The following is a 24,711-nucleotide window of genomic DNA, read 5'->3' on the forward strand; positions in this document are numbered from 1 at the left end:
AAATACATTAATATTTGGTAACATATTTTTCAAATAAAATATTCCGTTTTCTTTTTTTCTTTTTGCTCTCCTTGTGTGGTCATGATTGATTGACTGCTACGCCCAGTTAAACGACTGATGTTCGATGAAATTTACACACCAATAATATTTGCTATACAATATATTTTTTTCGAATTTTGTATTTTTTGCTAACTGATATTTTACCTGTAAAAATGTCGTGACATAAGCGGTTACGGCCCTAAATACCTCAGTTGTGACAAGTTTAAATGTAATAATAAAATTTGTTGATAATTTCAAACTTATAATAAATATATAACAATTTAATATATGAAAAAGTTGAAGGTAACGTTTGGTCCAATGATTCACACAATACTAGTGCCTCTGTCATCAAAGATGTGAAGATATTTTATTAAATTGTTAATTTAATTGCTGTTTAGTAAAAGTTCGAGGAATAAAATTTAAGTCCCTACAAAACAATCAAATTAGTATTAGAAAAAGCAGGAAATAGATGAAGTAAAAAATTTATTAAATTTATTTACAAAATTTATGACAATTTATTAAATAAAAAAAAAACATTGCCATTCTAAGTTGTATAAAAAAAAAAAACAGAATTTTATTTAGATGCAAATTGTAATTTCTACAAAAACCGAGGTTCATGTGTAAACATATTATACCTTATACGATATAGAAGTACAGATTGCAGAAGCTAATATATATAGAAAAGTCGTTTTCTATATAAACATTTATATTTTTTTATGTTTATAGGTGGCGTGGATGCATTTCGAACAGTCAGCCATTCTTACTGTCCATAATCATGTGATTACACGGAATCCTCGAGTGAGTGTTACTCACGACAAGCATCGGACTTGGTTTCTTCACATATCTGACGTACGGGAAGAAGATCGGGGTCGATACATGTGCCAGATCAACACCGTCACTGCTAAAACTCAGTTTGGTTATCTGCATGTTGTCGGTAAGTTAATTTGCTTTTTCAATATCACATGAAAAATAATAGATTTAGTATAATCGCATGTTATTGATAATTAAATATACAGAAAAAATAATGTGTCCTGGATAAAATCAGTTATATAATTACTTAACTTTATACAGATCGACATCCTTCTAACAGTAAAATTGAAAATTATTTTTCAAGGAGACGTAGACTAGAAAATGACAAACTATTTCGAGTCTTCCGTACTAATGACATGACTAGCAGTTAAATTTATATGGGGGGGGGGGAGGGCTCTACATATTTATCATTTTTAGATCAATCATTCTTTATAAAAAAAATGTTTAGTAACACTTGTAAAATACTCACCCTTCAATCCGTATGTAAGTTTTTATATAAGTTAAAATATTTTTATAGAGGTTTTAAATAATAATAAAGTGGACTTATCGTTTATTTACAGTGCCACCGACGATCGACGACTCTTTGAGCTCTAGCGACGTTATCGTCCGAGAAGGCGCCAACGTCACTCTGACGTGCCGCGCTAATGGCTCCCCTAAGCCCACCATCAAGTGGAAACGGGACGACAATTCAAAAATATCCATCAGTAAAGGACACACCGGTTAGAAATCGATTTTGTTAATGACCAAAAAATACCCCTTTACGTTTTAGATTCCAATCACGATGCGTTTCTTTTTTTCAGTTTCCGAATGGGAAGGAGAAGTGCTAGAAATGGCACGAATTTCCAGATTGGATATGGGCGCTTACCTATGTATAGCTAGTAATGGAGTACCACCCACAGTATCTAAACGAGTAAAAGTTAGCGTTGATTGTAAGTTAAAGTCGTATTCAAGCTTTACGTGTAATTAGGTAGATTTAATTTTTGTTTACTGTCAATAAAACTTTTTGTTTTAGTTCCTCCAATGTTATGGATTCCTCACCAGTTAGTTGGCGCTCCCCTCTTCTATAACGTAACGTTAGAATGCTTCACAGAAGCTCACCCTACTTCTTTGAATTATTGGACTAGAGACGATGGGCACATGATACATGAAAGTGCAAAATATCACATGGAAAACACTGTTGGTGTACCAGCTTATAAAACACATATGAGACTGTTAATTAGGCATATTACTACTGAAGATTATGGAACTTATAAGTGTGTAGCCAAGAATCCAAGAGGAGAATCGGATGGAACAATACGTTTATACAGTAAGTAATCAATAAAACAAGCGAGGTAGATGTATAACCTCGGTATATTACTATAATAATTACATCCTTATGTATCATTTGGACTATTGTGACTGTATCGCAATTAAAAACAACTTTCTATTCAATATAGGCCTCTCCTAAGAATTTATCTTAAATATGTCAATGCTACCATCTGTATTGGCTGAATGACTATTGTATGTTTTTCTTTAAATCCAAGCATTTTTATAACAAATATATTTTTCATCAACAACAAAATGTAAATCAAGTATATTTATTTATATTCCATTACTCTGAATTAGCTTCGTCGCCACCGACCACAACTCCAGATCCCAGAGCTATGACTGTCCCACCGCCATCAAGGCCGCCGCGTAGAGACACGCCGCTAACAGATAAAGGTAGAGTAACTTACTGTTAATAGAAGTTTTGTGAAAATATAAAATTATATCACTCTGCTGTGTTAATGAAAAAGACAAGTTCTTGACGTGACATAAAAAAATAAACTATTAATACATAAATTATATCATGAATATAGGTAAGATATAAAGCTATGCCTATTATTTAGTTTGTTCCATTGATTGATCGGTATACGTGTATAAGCCCATTGAAGTTCTAAACTTATCTAAAATGTGGAATAATTATTTTGTATACTAGCGACAGTGGTTCTAGTTAATCCAGAATTTAGTAACATTTTTTTTGTATATGACACAAGTTGAAATAAAATATTTACAAAAGAAAATTTTATTAGGTGGTTCTCGTAAATGTACAATATATAAAGTAATCATGAATATAATATTACAGCAAAATAATCTGGAAAATTTGAATTAAATACAATATTTAGATTAGAAGTAGCTGTAAGTAAATAGGTAGATAATAGGTAGTAGTTTTTTTTTTATATGCCATCTTCTTTATATGGTAAAGTAGTCTTCTGCCATTTACTATTTATAACGCCGCAACACTTAATGTGTGGCTGTAGCCCACTCATACATATACGATATATTTATTTTGGAAAACACACTCTATATCCTGAGGAGATAAAAACGTCGCTATAAAAAACATCTTCAACTTCAACAACTTAAAATTTCTATCACGGATAGGAATTAGCAGGGAACGTTAAAAAATGGGTGAGCACAAAATATCATGAAAAGCTTGCAGTGTCACAGGTTATTTTGCCTGAATTAGTACATCTTTCAATAATAATAATAATAATGTCGTAAGATACATACACATATGCACACAGATACACAATACTACAAGTAAATATATCAGTACAAGTATACATGCAAGCATATTAAGCAAACTAGCTTTGTTCCTATAGAGAGCTACGCTCAGCAGTAGAGTATTAAAGGGTTGTTAAATTGATAGCGATTATATGCCTTAATTTCGGTACAAAAATAGTATCGAACATTTTATTAATTCATATATAAAATGCTTACAACAATTCATGCTCGAATAAACTCATCAATATCTGATACAGTCGATAAAATGCAGGGAACAACAATTTTATGTCGGCGTTTCTGTTTATTAAGAGATAATATTACCTTTACGAGTTATATCTATCCACAAGAGCTTTCAGTTTTCATTGTTTACTGCTGTTTCAGTTATTATTAGTGGTCGTTATATGTATTTGTTTATAGGTCATAAACCGAAACGCCGATCTGCTTGTCGCCAGCCTGTAGTTTGTTAACTGGCTTCGAATATTATGGGCCCTCATAAAACATAAACAAATCGTTTACAGACAGACGTTTTACGAAGTGGTATTATATGTATTTTGTTCGTATAACAAATCATAAAATTAGATTTTATGATTGAATAATAGGCTTAAAATCTAAATTGATTTTGTTATGATAGAATGAAGAATGATGAATTGAATAAATGAATTATGATGAAGGTCTGTTTATGCTTACTTATTATGATATATATATATATATAAACTGTATAGCAGTCAGATATAAATATATAGCAATGGGATGCTATAAAAATATTCATTTCGAACTACAGTACTGATGAAGTACTACCATTTTAGTTACTCGTATTCTCTCCAATATATTTGATATAACAAAGATCACTGTCATTTCTCTTTCTTAACACAGTCCATAGCATAAGTGATCCTGTCTTTATCTTATAAAAGATATAATATACTTATTCTAGTATCAAACAACTAATGACAGTTTTTTTACGAATCAAATATATAATAAACAGTACAAGTTTATTATACGTACACAAGTTGTTGGTGCGCGTCATTACTCCAACGTTATTGGCAGTTAGGGATGTTCTTGGTTATGTTACAGCTGATACAACTTAGAAAACATCTTATATGACAACATTTTGTCACCAAGTGTTGATTCCGTCCCTTTCTACGTTTCATTATTGACAATGTAATTTTGCTTTTAGTTAGTAGTTAGTTTTAGTTTTCCAATTAAAATCTATATAGACAATCTCCATTTTCATCGCAAATAAAATATATTTAGCACATTGCAAGATACAATTTTAGAGGTTTTATTATGATCCATTTAAAATATACGCCGAAATTTGTCTCTGTATCAAACTTAAAAGTTCAAGAAGAATAAAAGAAAATTTTATCTATGGACAAAATATTCCTAGGCCATTGTAGTATAGGTATATATATTTTTCATAATACTTAGAATGGTAAACTAGTTGACAGCGTACCTGATGATTTCCATTATTCATTATAGCTTTTTTTCTACGACATTAAAAATCGTGTTAAAATAGTTTTAATTTTTCAATTTCTTCAAAATGTTATTATAAAATGCATCGATGAACTTGAAAAACCCATTAGATCGCTACTGTAATGGGCTGTTTTTTGTACGGGCCGGGGCGTAGCGGCTGCACGACGCGCGGCGCGTCAACATACTCGTAGACTACTTTATTTTTTGTGGCCATTACGAATTTACGCGGGGCCAACCATGCGACAATATTGGGCAACTTTTCAATAACCGACCGCCCGCCGACCCCTGTCCACTGTCCCTTTCCATATTGGATCCTTTACCTAATGACTTCCACAATCTCTGTAAGAAATCTATACATTTCTTGTTTCCGGTTACATAATTGAGACTTATTTTTTTAATCTTATCATAAGCTCTGTATAATACAGACCTTTAAAGTATACATAATACGTACTTCAATGTTTATACAGCTATATTTATTATATTGCAGCATACAATCCTTACTTATTTATAAGTATATACATATATCTAATATGATCTGGAATAATAACTAAGATTTTTTTATTTAGGGTGGAGAAGGATTTACACGTTTTATGAGTTTCATGAGCAAAGTCGCGGCTCACAGCTGCTATAATTGTAAACAATCTATAATTACGGTCGTAAATTTTAATATTTATTTTTTATATAATATTTCAAAGGTATATATTGGAATTTTTTTGTTTGCCAGGAACAAAATATCTATCGAATCTAAATGAGATCGATAAAGAGAAGCAGAAGACAGACGAGGGTGGTGGGAAGACGCACCTCAACTGGGTGGGTGGTGCTTCCCAAGTTACAGGTATAGTCTAGTCGTGATTATCGGTAAGACTGGTTATTCTTATAAACATTCCTGTTCATTAGGAGTTGGAGATTCGGAAATTCATCTCGTACTACATAATAAAATGTTCTACCACATACATTTGTAACATATGTGTATTGAAAGGATTTGTGTATTAATAAATCATTTATTTCTATACTTCAATCGCTAGCATCTTATTATTATTATAAGATAAGCAATTAACACCTTGAATTTAGAATTGGAATAGAGAATAAAAACCAATCTACTTATTATGTTATAAACTTAAAATGTAATAATAAATACTTCAATATACTAGATAGTGTAATAAGTACAATAGTATCAAACAAAGCCCGATAATAATTATTTCCTTATTGAAGACATTGCATACACAGCAGTACTTTTTGTTTACAGGTGATGCAGACTGGAGGAGATGCCACCTATGGATTTTAGTGTTATCGGTTGCACCACTTTATTTTTAAGATATCAAATTATATTTATCCAAATCCACACAGTCCATTTTATACACAATTATTCTATGTATTATGAAAGTATAGCTTATATCAATAGCGCTAAGTTTATTAAAAAAAAAATATTTAGCTATACAAAGACTTGAAATTTATTATTTGACACAATATACCTAACAATAAAACTGCTACGCTTTTTGCTGAGCCCATACATTTTCTTATTTATTAACCTACGGCTGTATTAAAACAATATAATGGAAATTATCATTATTATAAATCCGCTTAATTTTTTTATAAATAAATCTCTTTTGGAAGATACGGAAAACCGTAATTATTTTTTTTTATTAATAATGACAAGAGAGAAATGTAACTGACAATTTACATTGTAAAAACGCCACCCCTTGATGTTTCAATTGTAAACAAAGTGGGTACACCTACACCTATAAAATCTTCAGGCCGTGAAAACCCCATGTTGTTATCACACAAGTAGATTTTCATACAAAGCTTCAGCCGATCAGCTAATGGGGTTTCTATAGAGTGCGTGTTATATGAGTCAAAAATGTTAAAATACTAACTTAACTTTTTTAGTATAATACATAAAGTCATGGAAAGACTTTGCAACCGACTTCAAAAAGAAGGAGGTGTTCAATTCAGATGTTAATTTTTATTTATAAATATTATGCCTGTGATTTCTCTTGCTGAATTACACGTATTAGATAATAATCATTTCTAGAAAAGACAGTTATTACTATCCATTCCATTTTTTTTAGATCAATAATACTATTTGTCACATTTCTGTCACTGCCATAACTCAGATCTGCCAGTCAAAAGAATCAGTTCTAAAATCTCGCTTTATCCTCTATGTTTAATTTAATTATATTTCTAAAATATATTATAAAAGATACTTGTTAGAGAACAAAAATTAAGAGTGGTCAAGTTCATATATTAGACATATAAATTAGACCAATATTTTAGAGTACCTGACAAGTAGATGACCGAAAAATACAGATATCTTTTTTTATATATTTAATATTTTGCGATTTAAAATAAATATATTGAATACCAATATTGTCCAGTAAAGCCGTCTTATTTATTATTTTATTTCAGGCATAATTTGCATGTTGTTTACGCGATAATTTAAAAATATGTAAAAGAGCTTAGGGTAGATATACAATGCTTCTAAATCGATTGAAATACATACCAAAAATTAAATATAGGTGCATGATGCGAAAGCAGTTTTAGATTGAATTACCTTTAAGTTAGACTAAATGTCCTTGAAAACAGGTAAATTAGTATAAAAATATATTAAACGTAGAAGCTACATCGTCGTTATATTGATTATACAACAATTGATAGATTTTTCTGTTCCACTCAATCGATATGTATAATATATGTATAAATAAACATTGTTGTTAACTAAATAAAATATATACATTGTAACTATGGTGTACAACAGTTCCTTGAACTTTAATGTTCGTGGTATAGCAGATTTCCTGTTTACATTCCGTAATAAATAAAAAAAAAGCCATCTGCTAAACCATGAACTAATATAGATAAATAGTAAATCATTGGCACACGTATTGATATAAAATAAAGTGCACTATTATATCATAATGGTTATTTTATATTAAATAGATTAAGACTGAATGAATATATTATTAATAATGGTATCTCTGGATGATATTAAATAATTATTTTTGTGCATGTCTTAACCTCATGTTCACTGTGATAAGTCCTATACTGAATGAAATATTGGGTATGCCAAATTTAACAATGATAGGTGTACTATCCATCTTAGTGAGTGGGTGTATAACAAAATTACATTAGCTTTATTTTATTATTTTTGAGTGATATAAAACTCTGGTCCATACAATCAACCGTTTTGTTTATTTTAACTGTATCGGGTTAAGGGGGAATGTGAGTGTTGTGATCTTACGTTAGATTCAGAATAATTGTACTAACCTAGAAATTAAATATATTGTTTTCTTTAATCTCACTGTTTATTTGAATTAAAACATAATTTTATTATATTAGATAAAATATACACATGGATCAAATAACTACTACATCTCCGGTAAACGACAACTATGGCTTTAAGTTCAAATATTTAACTAAATCAGTTTATACACAAATATTTTAAAACTGAATAAGTAAATCAAATTTTAAAGTTTTCATAAAAAAAAAAAACAGACAAAAATGTACATATACAAATACTCTGACTTCACCAAGAATGAAAACGAAACAACTATTAATTTTATTTTAGTTTTTTTTTTTCAGTAAAAAATATTCATTGTCCATAATTTATACAACATCTAACTTTCTTCTGTCAATTATAGTTTATATACTATAGATTATTGTAAATGTTACCGTTAATCATGTTGCCAAATTGCTAATATAAGAAAATAGCTATCTAGATAGATTTTGTAAATATATCCCTAAGCTAAAGCAATGGAGTGTGTTTATATTATAGAGTGTATTGATTGTTTAAATTGAATGGGATCTGAATGAATAAACATAGCTACATAACTACAGATATTAAGGATGATTAGGTTAATATTAAATAAAGCTTGTTTTAAATATTACTCTTTTATTCATATTTTAAAAAAGTGTAAAATTAAAAGTGTTAAATGTCACCAAGTGTTCGAGCAGCCTATGCTGCAATCATTGGTCAAGTAAGTATCAAACAATTCACGCAAATTCAAAATAAACAAATCATTGTAGTTTTAATTAAAATTTATTCTATTAACACTTATTAAATAACTTTTAATCTCTCTTTCCACATCTTTCACACTGTATAATTATCCATTTTTTTTACTATTACTCGTTTATTCATTAGACATTACATAACATTGATATCAACCATATATTTTTTATAGTGAATTACTTATCCCTTTTTTAGACTTCTTGAATATTTGTGGACATGTTTTGTTTACGAAATAATTTATCATGCTAAAGTTTTCCGCCGTTATATTTTGATGGACCGAAATGGTTGCAAACAATCTGGGACGAATCTTTGAAGATTAGGCTGGCTTTGGGGCGGCGAAAAGGCTCCAACTACGTATGGCCCCACGCCAACTCCAGTAAGCCAATCTAACTTCTTTTAAATGTGTTTTTGATGTAAAGAACACATTACGGTACGCATCGCTTGCCGACTCCCAAATTAGCTTTTGATTTATAAGGCTTTAAGTTGGTTGTGTTCGGAAATCTATAGATTTCGAATTGTCAACGATCAAAATATCACATCTAACAGTTATGCTGCATTTCTGTAATAACAATTCTTAAATTTACTATACCAAATTAATTACTAATGTAAAACAAATAAAGTGGAAAACAAACATAACTGTCATTAATGCTCATTCAAGGGTGGCAAAATACTTATTGATGCCTATACATGAATGGCGATTTCTGTCTAAACAAAATAGAGTTATTCTCTCTATGTTTAAAGTTCAAAATGTTTTGTGCAAGTTAGGTTGATTTATTGCCTTATCCATTGAGTACAATGTTTGTAACAGTAGCCTCATTACTTAGCGGTAGCGGCGGTAGGCGTGAACTTCCGTCGAAACCGGATATCGCTGCCGAGTACAAATAAAATTAACGCTTATTGCCATCCAGTGAAAACAGCCTTAAATATGTGGTTTAATCGTCATTGAATCGCATTAAGATGTATTATTGTGATGAAGTTAAGTTTATCACAAAAAGTTAACAATAATATAACTGCTATTAAGTTAGCAATAATATTATATTGAATATAAAGCCGCAATTAATTCATTGCATAACCTATATTAGTCTTTATTACATTTTTTTACTATTTAATATAAATAATATAATATAATAACAGTATACTCTGTTATGTCCATGGTACTACTCATGTCTATAGGCGACGGTTATCACTTTCGATCAGGTTGACCGTCAGCTTGTTTGTCATTCTAAGTTGTATAAAATATATATATAATTTTTAACATTCATAACAACAAACGGCTCTACAAATATATTTAGATCTTACATTATTGTGATATGATATATAAACATAAGTAAATAGTTTCTCCAATATTTTACAAAGTTTTAACTCTTTCACGAGCTCTCAAGTTATCAATCACTACTGAAAATACTTTTACAAATTCGGACAAACTACTGAAAATAAGATTATAAACCGATCGCTTTTATTACACTGTAAAAGTTATGGAACTTTAGTAGGTACTATCTTTGCCAAAAACTGTCTTGATAGTTACAAAATTTACGGAATATGTAAATGTTAACTAAGTGAATAAATACTTTAAATAATTGTTTATCTAACAGAATTAAGCTATTAAAATAAAAACATGAAATTGTTTTTATTTTAATAGAAAAGGAATAATATAACCTGTATAGCTTTGTATGTAATATATTATATATGTATTAGTTAGTATTATATTACGTTATATGTTATATACGTATTATATTATATGGTTTATGCGTACATATATTATTAATTTCTTAAGAAGTAAGTAAATTCTATCGACAAAAATTATATTTAAATACTTAATCTAATTAAAAATACTTTAAAACAGTTTAGAAAGTTGTTAACTGTCGAGATGAACCTGCAAGAAACTCAACAGTTATTCTTTTTCAAATTATTATATACAAAGGAATTTTACATTTGTATAGATACTCTGAGGGCCTACCATGAAGGATTTTCCGAAATTTCGGGGACGGACGAAACAGAAATTTGATGTTAAAATTACATAATACATACTATTTAAAATTATTAAAAATGTTAAAATATCGTTTCTTTGGACTATTAGAATAGGATTAATGATGAACGAAATGTTAAGCTCCATTTACTAGGTCGATTTTGATACGAACAAAAACACGAAATTGAGCCCGAAATTTCGGAATTTCATTTCATGGTAGACCATCTGACTATAATTAGCATTAAGTTCTATTTATATGTATTGTTAAAAGGAAAACAAAACAGACAAACATGAGCAGACATATCATTACGCTCAACCTTATTTTAGGGAACTCAACAACGCGGCCTAATATGCCGTCACCAGCCAGGACCTTTCCAGAACTTTCGCTTATCATGTTTTATGAGCAAAACCTATTAGTAATTAATTGCAAGTTATACCTTTAGTTGTTTTAAAAAGCATAAAAAACATAGTTAACACGAAAAAGAATAGACTAAGGTTACTAACTAACTAAACTAACTAAAATGGTTATCTACTATTAAAGTACATAATTACTGTATGTAATAGACAATAGTAAAAGAAGATTCAACAGTTACAGTAAAGTAATAACAATACGAAGTAATATTATCAATTAATACGATCGAAAGCTATCGCTCCTCGACCGGGCGGAGGACTGAGGAAACAAAATATCTACAAAGGGCAGTGGAGCGCACAAGTGAAAACAAACCAATATTGTCCGGCCCGGAGTGATCGTTACGCCCCACATAGACCTCCATAATTTTCAGAAGGCAAATTAATCCGAACACGGGCGTCGTGATCGGCGGCGGTCAGCGCGTCCTCGCATACTAATGCTATTGTTTATCGAAGGGGCTAATCTGTGCGCGCCAGCCGTCACTGTCCACCCTCGAAATTATAACGGATCACTTTCGGCCGCGTCTAATCCGCATCCAGCGCCTCGATCAACGTGAACGTGCTCCGAGTACTCAACAGCTGTTGATTGATCATATGTTTGTATGTTTACATTTTTATTACTCATTACTTATTATTATATATTATTATTCATTTATTACATCACAAAGATGGTAATCAAGCTTCACTTGCCTTACCATAGCATATAAATGCTACGGTAATCGTTTCCACACCATACTCAGTAGTACAAAAATATTATTGCGTAACGACAATCAAGATAAGGTTTTAATTTTATTTTTTGTTATATGTTACCATTCCTAAGGGTAAAAGTGTTTTTATCTTATGTGCATGCATTGACTTCTGAACTTTAAGGTCGAAATATAACAACACAAACAAATATAGGTTCGAATTTACTTACTTATTTAGGTGAGTAGGTAATAATATACTATATTACTTGTGAGCCCAAAGAAGCCTACTATAGTCATATTATACATGACCTATGTCATATATATACACGTTTTCAACCGGAAACCTGTCCCTACACAAAAACTCTGATAACGTCACAATTTAAAAACAACGCTACTGAGTAGCTGAGCATGAACTTCTATAAAATAAAAATGTTACACTAGTTATAGATAACTTTAGTAGTATTAGGAGAATTAATGATTTAATTTGTTTTGTCACAAATCATCACAGGATGTAATATGATATCTAGATAGTACATATTCTTAAAAATTGTGCATATAAATATTAAACAAAAATTAAATAATTCTCATTAACATCTTATAAGTATTTAATCACGAGAACCGCAAAGCCGCATGCTCGTTTGCCCCCTGTGTTGTAAAAAAAAAGTTTCTTTGTTGCACCGTGACTTTGGTCATTTTGAAAAAAAGCGATTAAGGATTCGTTAAAACTGAAAATTAAAAAGTTTATTCTAGTATTAAATAGAAGAGAACTATATTATTACATCTATAATTATGACACGTACTGTTGAAATAAATTAAAATATAAAAAAGCAGAATGTTGATTTAATATATACATACCTATGTGTAACCTATTTGTGTATCATATTTCTTTAAAAACCGTTCAGCCATTAAACGATTGAGTAAGATACATTAGAATAACTTTGTAAACTTTTACATTCATAATATTAATTTTCAATTTAAACCTATTACCAACATCTCAGAAACAAATTAAATTTGAATTTTTAAATATTACCATGTAAGTTTCAATGTAGTACATACTCGTATATACAATCAAAATTTAAAATATCACAGTCTTCCCATTCTGGTGATCGTATAACATGTGTAAAGTTGTAAAAGAGTCGTTCCACACTGAGTGATAATAAAGGTAAGCCTCTGCGGCACCTTTATTGTTATCGAATAAAAATAATCCAGGGATTTTTGGGGATGATCGTAAATTATAACAGGATTCGCAGGGGCGGTGGCTGGCGGCATTCGCTTCGCTACGGTTAACGGCTTTCATACTGAAAGTGTTAACTTTCACCATGGGTAATAAATTCATAGGAAGTGGTGAAAAAATAGTATAATAAATATCAATATTATTATTGTCTTGAACGCACAACATTTTATTATACAACTCAACATTCACGAAAGTCGTAAAGTTCGATACTAAAAAATAAATGTAGCAAATGGCAGCGTCATCTATTCTTTAAATATTTCATAAAATATGCCCCTCCACGATACATTTTAAATGAACGAGACTGTAAAGAGTACAGTCTAACAATAACCAGCCCCTCAACGCATATTTTTGACGGTGTGAAGCGCTGAAAATCCACCGATACCAACAAAAGTGGCAACTGAAACTAATGAATTATTCATACCGGCGGCGCGGTGCATGTTCTATCACTGTTTTATCTATTGCGAGGCTTACGGCGAGCGCGACCCGCGACCCGCGCCCCTCGTTCGCGTAGCCGACCGCCGTCGCCGCGCAAGGGTTAACTACCTTGCAACAAGCAATTTTAGTAGCGTTTGAGAACACTAGATAAGCTTCATGTTACAAATAAACATTAGGATAATGTTACCGCTAATGCGATAAGTGCTATTAAACAAAGATCGCTTATTTATTTAGTGACCAACTAATTTTTAAAGGGAAGAAAATAACTAGGCATGGTTTGCAGTTACTACGAGTATGATAACGGTAATATATACGATAATATAACATAATAGTTTAAAATAAATATTTACCTATAATTTATCATTTACAATATAATAATATACATGCTGTGTAGGTCCCAGCCTTTTCTTTCCTGTGGGACGGTGAGGCGACTAAGGGAGCTTATGGTGGAGGGATGGGCAGCAGCGTTCCTCTTAAAACATCACCAAAAGCCAAACTGCGGGTGGCAACTAGCCTGTCAAACTTGGCAACTACTGACAAAACCAACCTTATGACGGAGGCTATGTTCATTAGTAAACAGTTAACAGCTGAAACACCAATAATATACCTACACATTACATTATACTTATGATTCCAGAGATAATACCGAAATCCATGTAGGCAATATTGTAAACATAATAATAAGTATTAAAAATTTCAAGACCTTACAGAGAGGAGGGGAGGTCGACTTGCTATAGTAATATACCCCGTTAGGTCGACTTCCATGTGGACCCCATGGAAACCATCATACTGAATTTTATGTGCATCCCGATGGGCTAATTGACCTGCATTTTCATTGTTACTTATCAATCCTCACCGGTGCCCCGTCAGCGTATATTGTTAGTGCAGGCGGGGTTACCATTCCATTATCATCCATTGAAAAGATCTTTATAAAAATTATAATGTACCTATATTTTTAGCAAACATAAAAAATATCATCAGATTGATAAATGATAATGTATCCATTACTACATTTTTTTATTGAATCTAATATGATAGATAACATTCTATTCAGTAATAAAATTTGAGCTAATGTGCAGAAAACTGCCATTTTTACTAACATTCCAGGTAATGTGGCTGTTTTATATATAACTATGAGTTGTCGTTACTATACTATACTTATTTTGCAAATATTGAAGTCACCATTGTTTTTGTGAACCAAAGTCATAAATTATTCTCTTTTCTGTTTACAATGACGTGACCGTGACGTGATAAAAGCTATAGGTTTGTAAGCTTGCTGTTTCTTTCTTAGACAAATAAAGTGAATTTCAACGTGTTTCTAGTGCCAGTATGTACTTCAACAAAAATAAAACTTCAACAAGAGAGATATATTTCGAGTCATAATAATATTAGATAAATTTGAAGCCTCCCATTTATGCAAATCTTTTTAAAGTTATATATTATGCTTACATACCTAACAGTATCAATTTCTAATATAGTATTTAATTAGATATCAAAAAACATTAATTCTTCTTCTCTTATAATCTGCAGGCAAGTACAGTACTTTGTGTTAGGTAACTTATTGCAGGTTGAAAATGGTGACATGCAGCGACGGCGGCGCGGCGCCGAGATAGCCGATCCATAAGAAAGATAAAGATAGATACATGCCAACATACACGTTAATCTACAGATAATACTTATAACAAACACTGGCTGACCTTGTTTTTTTAGATAAATAACGATCAAAATAAGATATTGCTAATTCTGTATAGGATATACCTATTTTATAAGGTACTCATATTTGTATAATTACCTTATAAAAATTGATTGTAGTGGACTGTACTTTGTGTATGACATAGGCTTATTTTTAAATATATAATAGTTGTAACATCGCCTGCGCTAACGATAGGCTTTGGCAGACTACCAGTATAATAGATGATGAATGGATCAAAAAATAAATACGATAGTTAACAAGGATAATCATGTGGAGGTCAGGTCGACCTGATAAGTATATGGACAGCAATAAAGTCACTAAACCCCATTACTGACAATCCCTTTCTCCCCTTAACAGAATCAATTTTTATTTATCGCCAAAATCTCATTAATTAAAGAATAGTAGTCCACTATTGTACATTAAATACAGACGGTATTTTCAATAGATGATAGCGTTTCCTTACAATGAATGTGACACAACTTGTGGCAAAAGCTTATTACGAGACATGAGTTACTTAAAACAATACAATTCACTTTGCTTTATGAACAAGATAGTGAGTGATGAATTTAAAAACTATTTCTACCGAGAACCAGCAATATGGAACATAATTGCAACAGTCAATAATAACCCCTTCAAATTAAATAGCTGCTACATAAATTCGATTTGTATCTAGGATGGAACTTATACTACTACCTGTGATAATTTGGTTTTGTTTACATAAACAAGAGAGCGCAGTGCGGATCTATATCAGCTCCCTGACACTTATGTTACCTGTTCTATTACCTAACGAGATAATAATAGTATATATGGAAACGTTGAGTATATAACAAAAATGTTGCATTCTTTTTTTGAATGGTAATATTTGAGTTACAACAGAGTGAGTTTAACTCTAGCGAAGGGTAGGTAAACCCATACTGCATAAAGTAGTATCCAAAGTTGTATTAAAAGAGACTTGTTTTAATACAGCTTTGGATACTATACTAACTGGAACTATAATCGTACCACACAACCCATAAATATTTTTTTATTTTTAACTTTGGGTTAGGTTTAACCTAAACCAAAGTATAAATAAAAACTCGATTGAATATTTGTTACTAATTTTAGTTAGAGAGTGTTTCTATTGATGATTTCAATAAAACTTAGTTCTTTTTACATTAATTTCTATTGACATAGCAAATATATAGTACGTAGTACTATTAGTATAAATAATAGTATCCATATGAGTACGAGTATAAGAAGCAAAAAATATTAATCTATTTCAATTTCTTTGCAATACTAAACCTTTTCTCCAAGACATACAAAAACTCATCGTTACTTTGAAATACATAAAATTAATGTCCAGCTTAAAGGAAATCAAATTAAATAACTAGTTATCTATTCACATCCACTCCCCTTCAATTATGCACCTGGAACCTTACAGAAATATGGATTTTGTGCAATTTTAATGATTAGGGTAATCGAAATTTCGCTTCTGCCAACTTCAGATAGGTTTTGTTTCTGTCGTGTATAAAGAGTCCTATATTATTTTTATTTCCCTATTCGTACCTTTTATCTTTTATAGGTTTTTTTCTTATACTACTTAGATTGGCAAACAAGCTGACGGCCCACCTGATGGAAAGTGGTAACCGTCGCCTATAGACATGAGCAGTACCGTGGACATAACAGAGTATACTGTTTCGCCATGATACCCCCCATGCGTTGCCATTCCTGAGGACTCAGGTGTTATTCCTTTGTACCCAGTAAATTCACGCCATATTCCAACCTTCAAACTGAAACACAGCCATGCAAACACAACTGCTTCACGGTTGAAATATTTGTGTATTTACATGTGTATATTGTGTATTTGTACACATATCTACAACTTTTAGCTCTTCTGAAACTTTTCTTTTGGTACTTATTGTAAATATTTAATTAATAACTATTATTCAAATGATTCTTATATCTATTGGTAGTTTATATATAATGAAATTTATATAATATGCCATTTGGGGATTAAATCGTATAAAATCGATAATCTTATTAAATTGTGACTTGAATATACAAGTTGACAAACTGTTTAACAAGGCGACTGGTATCTCAGTTGTCCGTCAAAGTACGACGTCAGAGTTGGATGCAGATTGCGCGGCTGCAAGCGTCGAGCGCCGTCTGCGCACTACCTATACATATAAACAACTTTAGCAATTAAACTTTTATTGGGGAGATCAATATAGCTCCTCGTCTATATTTCGCTTATCAACTAACAACTTGGATAAACTTTAGAGTTACGAATGTCTCATAGCTTGAAATAACAAACACTAAGTTAAGGCGGGGGCGGGGGGGAGGAGGAGGAGAAGGTAGCGATTGTTAGTAATACGAACTACCAGTCCTATTGCTAGCAATATACCCTGTCAGGTCGACCTCCACATAATCGACCCTAAAAACCGTCGTGTTGAATACCAGGTGTATTCATCATGATGGGCTAACTGATCTGCCTTTTCATTCTCGCCTATCATCCCTCACTGGTGCCCCACCAACGTATACCGTAAGCGCAGGCGAGGTTACCATTTCATTATCATCCTTTAAAAAAACACTACGTTAAGAATTAAATGATTCATATGTTACCTATTTGTTCGCCGAGCGATCCCGGCATAGAATAGATCACCTCGTCCTTTCGCGTCGGTGTCGTAAGAGACATGTAAAGGAACTAATGGTCGAGTGATGAACAGCAGGATCCCTATTTAAATATCGCCAAAGCCTAACTGTGATTACTGAATTGCCAAGCGTAGCAACTACTGTTAAAACCCCCAATAGAGGTAGGTCTATGTTCAGCAGTGGACAGTTAATGGCTGATATGGTATGGTACAATATATTAATACCTATTTTATATCAGTGAGATCCAGATAGATCAAACAATAAATAAAAATCATTAAAAAATATTTATAGAGTAAATAACAATGAGTACAAGAATTATGTAACTTTGAAAAAGACAATGCACAATTTACAAATTTAGAATAATTAGCTAAAACAGTCACTTTTATAAAGTAAGTTTATGTACTTAAATAGATACTATTGTTTTTGATCTTATATTAGGCCTTATTAGCATATATTTTTAACTAAGCAAAATTTTCTATCTTGTTTAATAACATAACTATATAGTAATATTTTACTAAGTTGGTAAAAGCAATTTTGATAAACCTAAACGATAAAATCTTTTCATCTGATAAGCGTTTCTTTTCACTACCTTAGCAATTCTGTCGCCTCATTTTTTTTATTTCTATCGAACCCTTTAGCAATTCAAAATACCCCATTTTTTACAAAAAATCGATAAATTAATTTACTTATTTTAAACAATAACTATAACCAACATTTTATATATTTAGAAGTATAAATATATTACTTACGTACTTCTAAATATATACCCCGCGAAAAACAAACTACGGCTGAAATATAAGCAATGTAAAAAATACTTGAATATATTGCACTTTCGCATTACCATTTCCAAAATACGTTTCGACATAGCTTAAAATATATTTGTCATTTGATAATTATTACTTTAAAATATAATAATGTTTTCTACACTAAAATATTATTTGTAGGTATAGGAAGCATGGTAGACATAGAAAAAAGATCTTAAAAATTTTCTCGTATTTTTTTCATTTTCAAGAATGTCGTATCACTGCAAGAAAAAAGTCAATACTAATAAAAATCATGCTATATTAAAGATTATTGTTAGTACATTTCAAATAACTTATTCAGTTCTTCTACTTGCATATATTTTTTATTATGTATTTTTTTCACCATTCAATTCTTTACATTTAAATTTGTCAATACATATTGCATGAGTTTTGTTTGCATTGCTTCATAATTTAATGACGAAGTTAAAATTGATTCCAATTTTATAGAAGCAATAGCTTTATAGATGCAGCTACTTTTTATGTCCGTAGTTTCTGATGTTATTGATAAAGTTTGCTTATTACGATTCTATGAGAACATGTTCTCCGAACCGCAAACTTGTTTACATAGAATTCAAATCCGGTTTTTAGTTTAAATTATACAGTCGTAGACTCTGCCAACTGAATGCAGTGGCAGTAATACGATGTTAGTATGGAGATACTTTGAAATTTCGATCTTGTTTTTCACTAGATAAAGTAGTGAGGATAACAATAACAATGTCTTTTGAATAGCAGATACTTTTAATACTGATTATAATAATTTATATTATGCTATTAATCGGTTATACGCTATTAGTTAGAAACAATAAAATATGATAAGACTTTATTTACTGTCTGTCATCTTGTACCATAATTCTAACAAAAAATACATTATTATTATTAAAACAATTACATGAAATATAGCAATAATTACTCTATAGTAGTATAAATTATTCGTAAAACTTTTTATAGATACAATGCACTCGACGAAATATAGGTGAACTGTACATAAATGATTACAGTCGATTATCGCCTCTGATTCTACGAAATTAAAGATTTTTTTGTCAAAAATATGTTACAAGTTTGAAAGATAATTTCCAATATGCATTTTAGATTTATAAATATATATAAGTATACTTGCCATCACCCGATCGATCCTTATTTAATAAATATTTTTATCATGAAAGATATTTAACTATATAAGGGTAAATAACAAATAATAATAATATAATATACATTATAAGATATTTATTTCTCCGAGTTAACATTAAAAAAGGATAACTGAAGTAAAATTAAGACGATCTAGAAATTTTTGACACCAAAAAGTGCCACTTTCACACGAGCAGTAGTATAGTAGTAGTAGTCTTTACACATTATTTACATATAAATAGATTATGTAATAAAATTACATATTAATTTGAAACATAAATTGTTTACAAGCAAATGTGACATGAAGCAGCCGGCGGCGACGCGACTGTGCGACGTACCCTGTAATGTCGTACGACGAGTCGTGGATGCGACACATACTGTCCGCACATAAATCTTGTCGGCAATATGAGACACCGCAATATAACAATGGCTCGTTCCCGCTGAGATGCCAACGCCTTATGGACTATGAGACTAAATGGAAATAGAAACCTTGTCACTGCATTAATAATGATGTAAACAATAAATATTGTATACTAAAATTAATGGTAGTTAAAAATTTAAAATTTGAGCAAGCAAGATATTCTAAGTATACATGAGTTAATTACATCAGTCCTCATTCATATGTTTTCTACATAAATTTCCATAGATAATTTATTAAATAATAAATTACATTTAGTTAGATCTACTAGCCACCGAACTAGGCCGAGCTTGTATCTCAGTGGATAGTTAAATAACTTGCTTTGACTTAAATATGTATAAAATACGTTACAATATCGAATATAAACACACTCAAGTTTATAATGTTTAAGATACTTTTGGTGCAATATAATTAAATGTGGGTAGCATCAAATTACCTCTTTTACAGTTACATTATAGTTTACCCACCCAATATGATAATTAATTTGCTAGTCATCTTAGCAACAATATAAATTGTTGATTGACAAATATTAAATTAATTAATGGAAGCAGACACCAAGTATTGTTAAAGATATTATTAAAATTACAATGCATGTATATATTGCCATTTCACATACAATAATTGAGTACATTTGTTGGTTTTTTGTTTATTATTTAAACACATATGAGTAATAAAGATAAAAGAGATAAAAAGAAATACTAATAATTATTATATATCTGTATAAATTAGTGAACGAGAGTGTGTATGCATGCGGGTATGTGTATATGTACCGACAGATAAAACGTATATATAAAATAGTACAAGAAAAATTTATTAGTAAATGACATCTATTCTGTAAATGTATAATCATATTTTTAAACCAATTGGTTACCATTTCCTTGCAATTGTATTTATTTAATGAGCGAATTATTAGAATTTTATTTATTTTATTATAAAGAAGAGGACCCAAATAAATGTGGAATTTATTACAAAATATATCCTAATCTGTACTGTAAAACACACCTTATCTTTTCTACGAATAGATAAAATGTTAGGATTATATGTTAAACCTATGTGCTGTTTTAATATTGTCTCCAATATAAAAAGCTGTCTAACTGTTATAACATCACTTATTGAGTACAAATCTTTTGTAAAGAATCTAAATGGTATGAAATTAATAACTTTTAGAAGAGATGGTTGTCCGCGTTCACGTCCTTAGGTACTTTAGTTAATTGCTTTATCTAGTAGGCAATGATCCTAATAAACTAGAAAACTATTAGTATTATTTGACCGGCTAATTGACCTACTTTAATTATATCGGTCACTTTGAATCTTATGCAGATATTAAAAATGTCACTTTTTCAAATTGTATAATTTATCTAAAATCAATTGAATAATAAAATGTGGTACAAAAAGTGGATCTTTTCGATGCGATTAGTTTGATGAAGCCAATGTAGATAATATGGAGAACATGGAACATAACATTAATGTCCTATAGACATACTACCGTCTACTATCCGTTCCAGTCTTGGAGTTTGAAAAGATTTCATTCCAATGTAGCAACTAAAAGTTGGGATACAACATTATACTTCTTTTCTTCTTTCTATAGAACTGGATTCTTTCTTTTGTTTTTCCTGCGATAGATATCGTTGTTCTACGTATTATATGTAATCGCACTGAATAATTAATTCTTATTTACTTATAAAATATTAAAGTAATTTAGATAACAACATATAAAATATAAAGGAATAAGCTTCAATGTCTATAACATAATAAATTTCACTGAATACCAATATGTCTGTACAAATAAAAACAAAAGTTGATACACAACATTTTGTATGAAGATATCTATAGCACCATGATAGGAAAGCTAATTTAGATAAACGGGGTACCAAATCATTCTCCGTCAATCTAATTTGAAAAATAAACTGTTTAATTATCACAATTATTAACAAGCGGGGATTGACTGTTTTGATTTTGTTTCCCTTTCTATACGAGTATAAATTATATGAGTTTTACGACCAGACAATTAAAATGATTCTATAGCACTTTTTATTATTATTTTACAAATAAACCAAATTTAAAACTATTGAAATCAATCCTGGGTTCGTAATCCCCTCATCCATTAATATTTCGAACGATAATGCGTTTCACAATTGAGTAAGTTTCATAGATATCCAAAGGCTGTACCAGAGGGAAACACGTTCATTATTCAAATGCATCGAAGCAAATTATGGTAATCTGGGAAACCTGTTCTGTTTCACTAATATTAATACACAAACATCGCCGTGCGTCTGTGCGTCCATGCCGTATTGCTTTGCTCAGTTGTATCTTCCCTCGTAACAGGAAACTCGCTTTTCTATAACCGATATAATAATGAAAATATTATAATTTAATTTTTAACCTTGAATACAAAAGTCATGTATTCCAAAGTTGACGTTTTTTTATTTGTTTGACTGTGTGATCTGCGAACAAATTTAGGCTAATTAAATCGAGATATTTAAATTATTTATTTATAGACCACCGTTACTTTAGTTAAAAAAAAATTTGCTACTTCAAATATAGTATATTTAAACATATTAAATAAATAACCGAATGCGAAAATCCAACCAGGTATATCAATCAGCCAGTATTAGATAGAGCAATACTATTTCCTGTGTTGGTAGACATCTGACCTGTTCATTGACAGAACACGCATCCTGCCGCGGAATAACTGACAGGAGCGCGGATAACCTGACGCTGTCGACGATGTTCCATCATGTAAATAGCATGATATTTTCATGCATTACTGAGAGCATATGGATCCAATAAATACGTATATAGCAATATTGGATATCCTAAATTGGAAATGTAGTTGAACTGAACGGAAAATAATTTCGTATATTATAACGTCCTAGATATAAATACAATAGAATCTTAAATATAAATGTTAATTGCAAAATTAACTTTTACCACGGATCTAAATCCGTGGTAAAAGTTAATAAATAAGGACTAATCCTTATTTTTTATCTTAAATATTTGAAATCTAATAATTCTTTCTTAGTACCTTTCCGTTTATCTGCACATCATAAAAGATTTTTTTTTAAATTGAAAGCTATAGGATTAGAATAGGATCCACATTCCATACATATAATAGATGTCATAGTTCGACTTGCACTTTCCGATTTTATTTTTTAAATACGGTGTTTCTGTAAATATACTCGTATACTTATGTATTGAATACACCTTAACATACTCGTGTGTTCATATTGAAGTAAAATTAATCTGCTATCATGTCTATCTATTTCTGTACAAAACATCTGAGGCTCTCAAAACAAGTTCCTGTTATCTAATATTTTATCAGTTTTATTTCTATAACATCGGAAATTTCATGCGGCTAAAGTAATTTTCCGCGAGCGCAGAGCGGAAATTACCACATAGTGTAGTGACGTGTTCGACAAACGTCACGTAGCCGGATCCGAGCGCGCAGATCCTTATATCCAATTTCCGGCCGTTTTTGTTGGAAATGAGAATTAGCTGACGTGACGTGACGGAAGGCTAAATATCAATGTCGATCGTATCATCGCTCGCCGACCACATTCAGGTTAGCAGCTTACGATAACAAGGGGCAAACGGGCGCAACATAATAAACTATTGCTATTCTCTATACTTTATTTTATTTATTTATATATATAACACTCAGCACAGTTATTAAATAATTTTAACTTTATATCGAATTTAGTCAGGTAAAAATATAAAGAGTCAATTATCAATTGACACATAAGCTTTTTAATTTGACTACGTATTTGTATATGTACTTTCTTTCGAGACGTGCCAATATGTTATTATTTATATTGTTACTTGTACCAAATACCTATATAATTTTTAAGTATTGTATTTATTGGTAGATTTGCAGATCACAGTTAGCTATAAGTATAAATTAAGAAAACATCCAATAAATATATACTTACGACTTTATTCCCCAAGGACTAGTTACAGATAATGTCAATTAGGTAGGTACCTGCCTAAATTCACAAACATTTTTTCTTAAATGGGATGTTATTGCAATAAGATTACTATAGTATTTGTTATGTTCCCCCCCTCCATAGAAATTTTTTGAAAGAAATATAGGTCATCAACCCTTTTAAACCCTAAACACCTAAATATAATTAGATCATTATAGTGAACACTCGATCATTTGGCTAAATTAATAAATGTATGATCGTCTAATAATGTAAGACCCGTTGTGTGTGTAATAACCAAGAGGTTCTTTAATTGGTATATGACAGGAGTGAAATAATGAAGATGATTGATAAATCTTTAAAGATTAAGAATACTTAATGAATTATACTCATATTTCATGATACTAGAAAGTTATGTTAATTTAATTAATATTAAATTACAAAATAATTGAAAAAAAATAGGGGAGTGGTCGAACCCCCCACATGCCCAGACCAGTGGAAGACTTTCCAACTATCTATAGCTCTTCCTCCTGAAAAGACAGGGGTA

At 30.7% G+C, this 24,711-nt stretch overlaps 1 protein-coding gene across 1 annotated transcript in view; it reads left to right on the plus strand.

Moving 5' to 3' along the window:
- The window catches only part of LOC113518328 (lachesin-like), a 102,809-nt gene extending 94,108 nt beyond the window's left edge, over positions 1 to 8,701 (plus strand). The window contains exons 3-9 of the mRNA XM_026903193.3: positions 766 to 973; positions 1,410 to 1,568; positions 1,650 to 1,778; positions 1,862 to 2,155; positions 2,455 to 2,550; positions 5,567 to 5,677; positions 6,089 to 8,701. Of these exons, the coding sequence (XP_026758994.1) occupies positions 766 to 973; positions 1,410 to 1,568; positions 1,650 to 1,778; positions 1,862 to 2,155; positions 2,455 to 2,550; positions 5,567 to 5,677; positions 6,089 to 6,156 (1,065 nt within the window). The 3' untranslated portion in view covers positions 6,157 to 8,701. The remainder of the gene's footprint in view (positions 1 to 765; positions 974 to 1,409; positions 1,569 to 1,649; positions 1,779 to 1,861; positions 2,156 to 2,454; positions 2,551 to 5,566; positions 5,678 to 6,088) is intronic.
- Positions 8,702 to 24,711: the final 16,010 nt, after the last annotated feature.

Source organism: Galleria mellonella, unplaced genomic scaffold, assembly GCF_026898425.1.
Source record: "Galleria mellonella isolate WM207_F2 unplaced genomic scaffold, CSIRO_AGI_GalMel_v1 utg132, whole genome shotgun sequence".
NCBI lineage: Eukaryota > Metazoa > Arthropoda > Insecta > Lepidoptera > Pyralidae > Galleria > Galleria mellonella.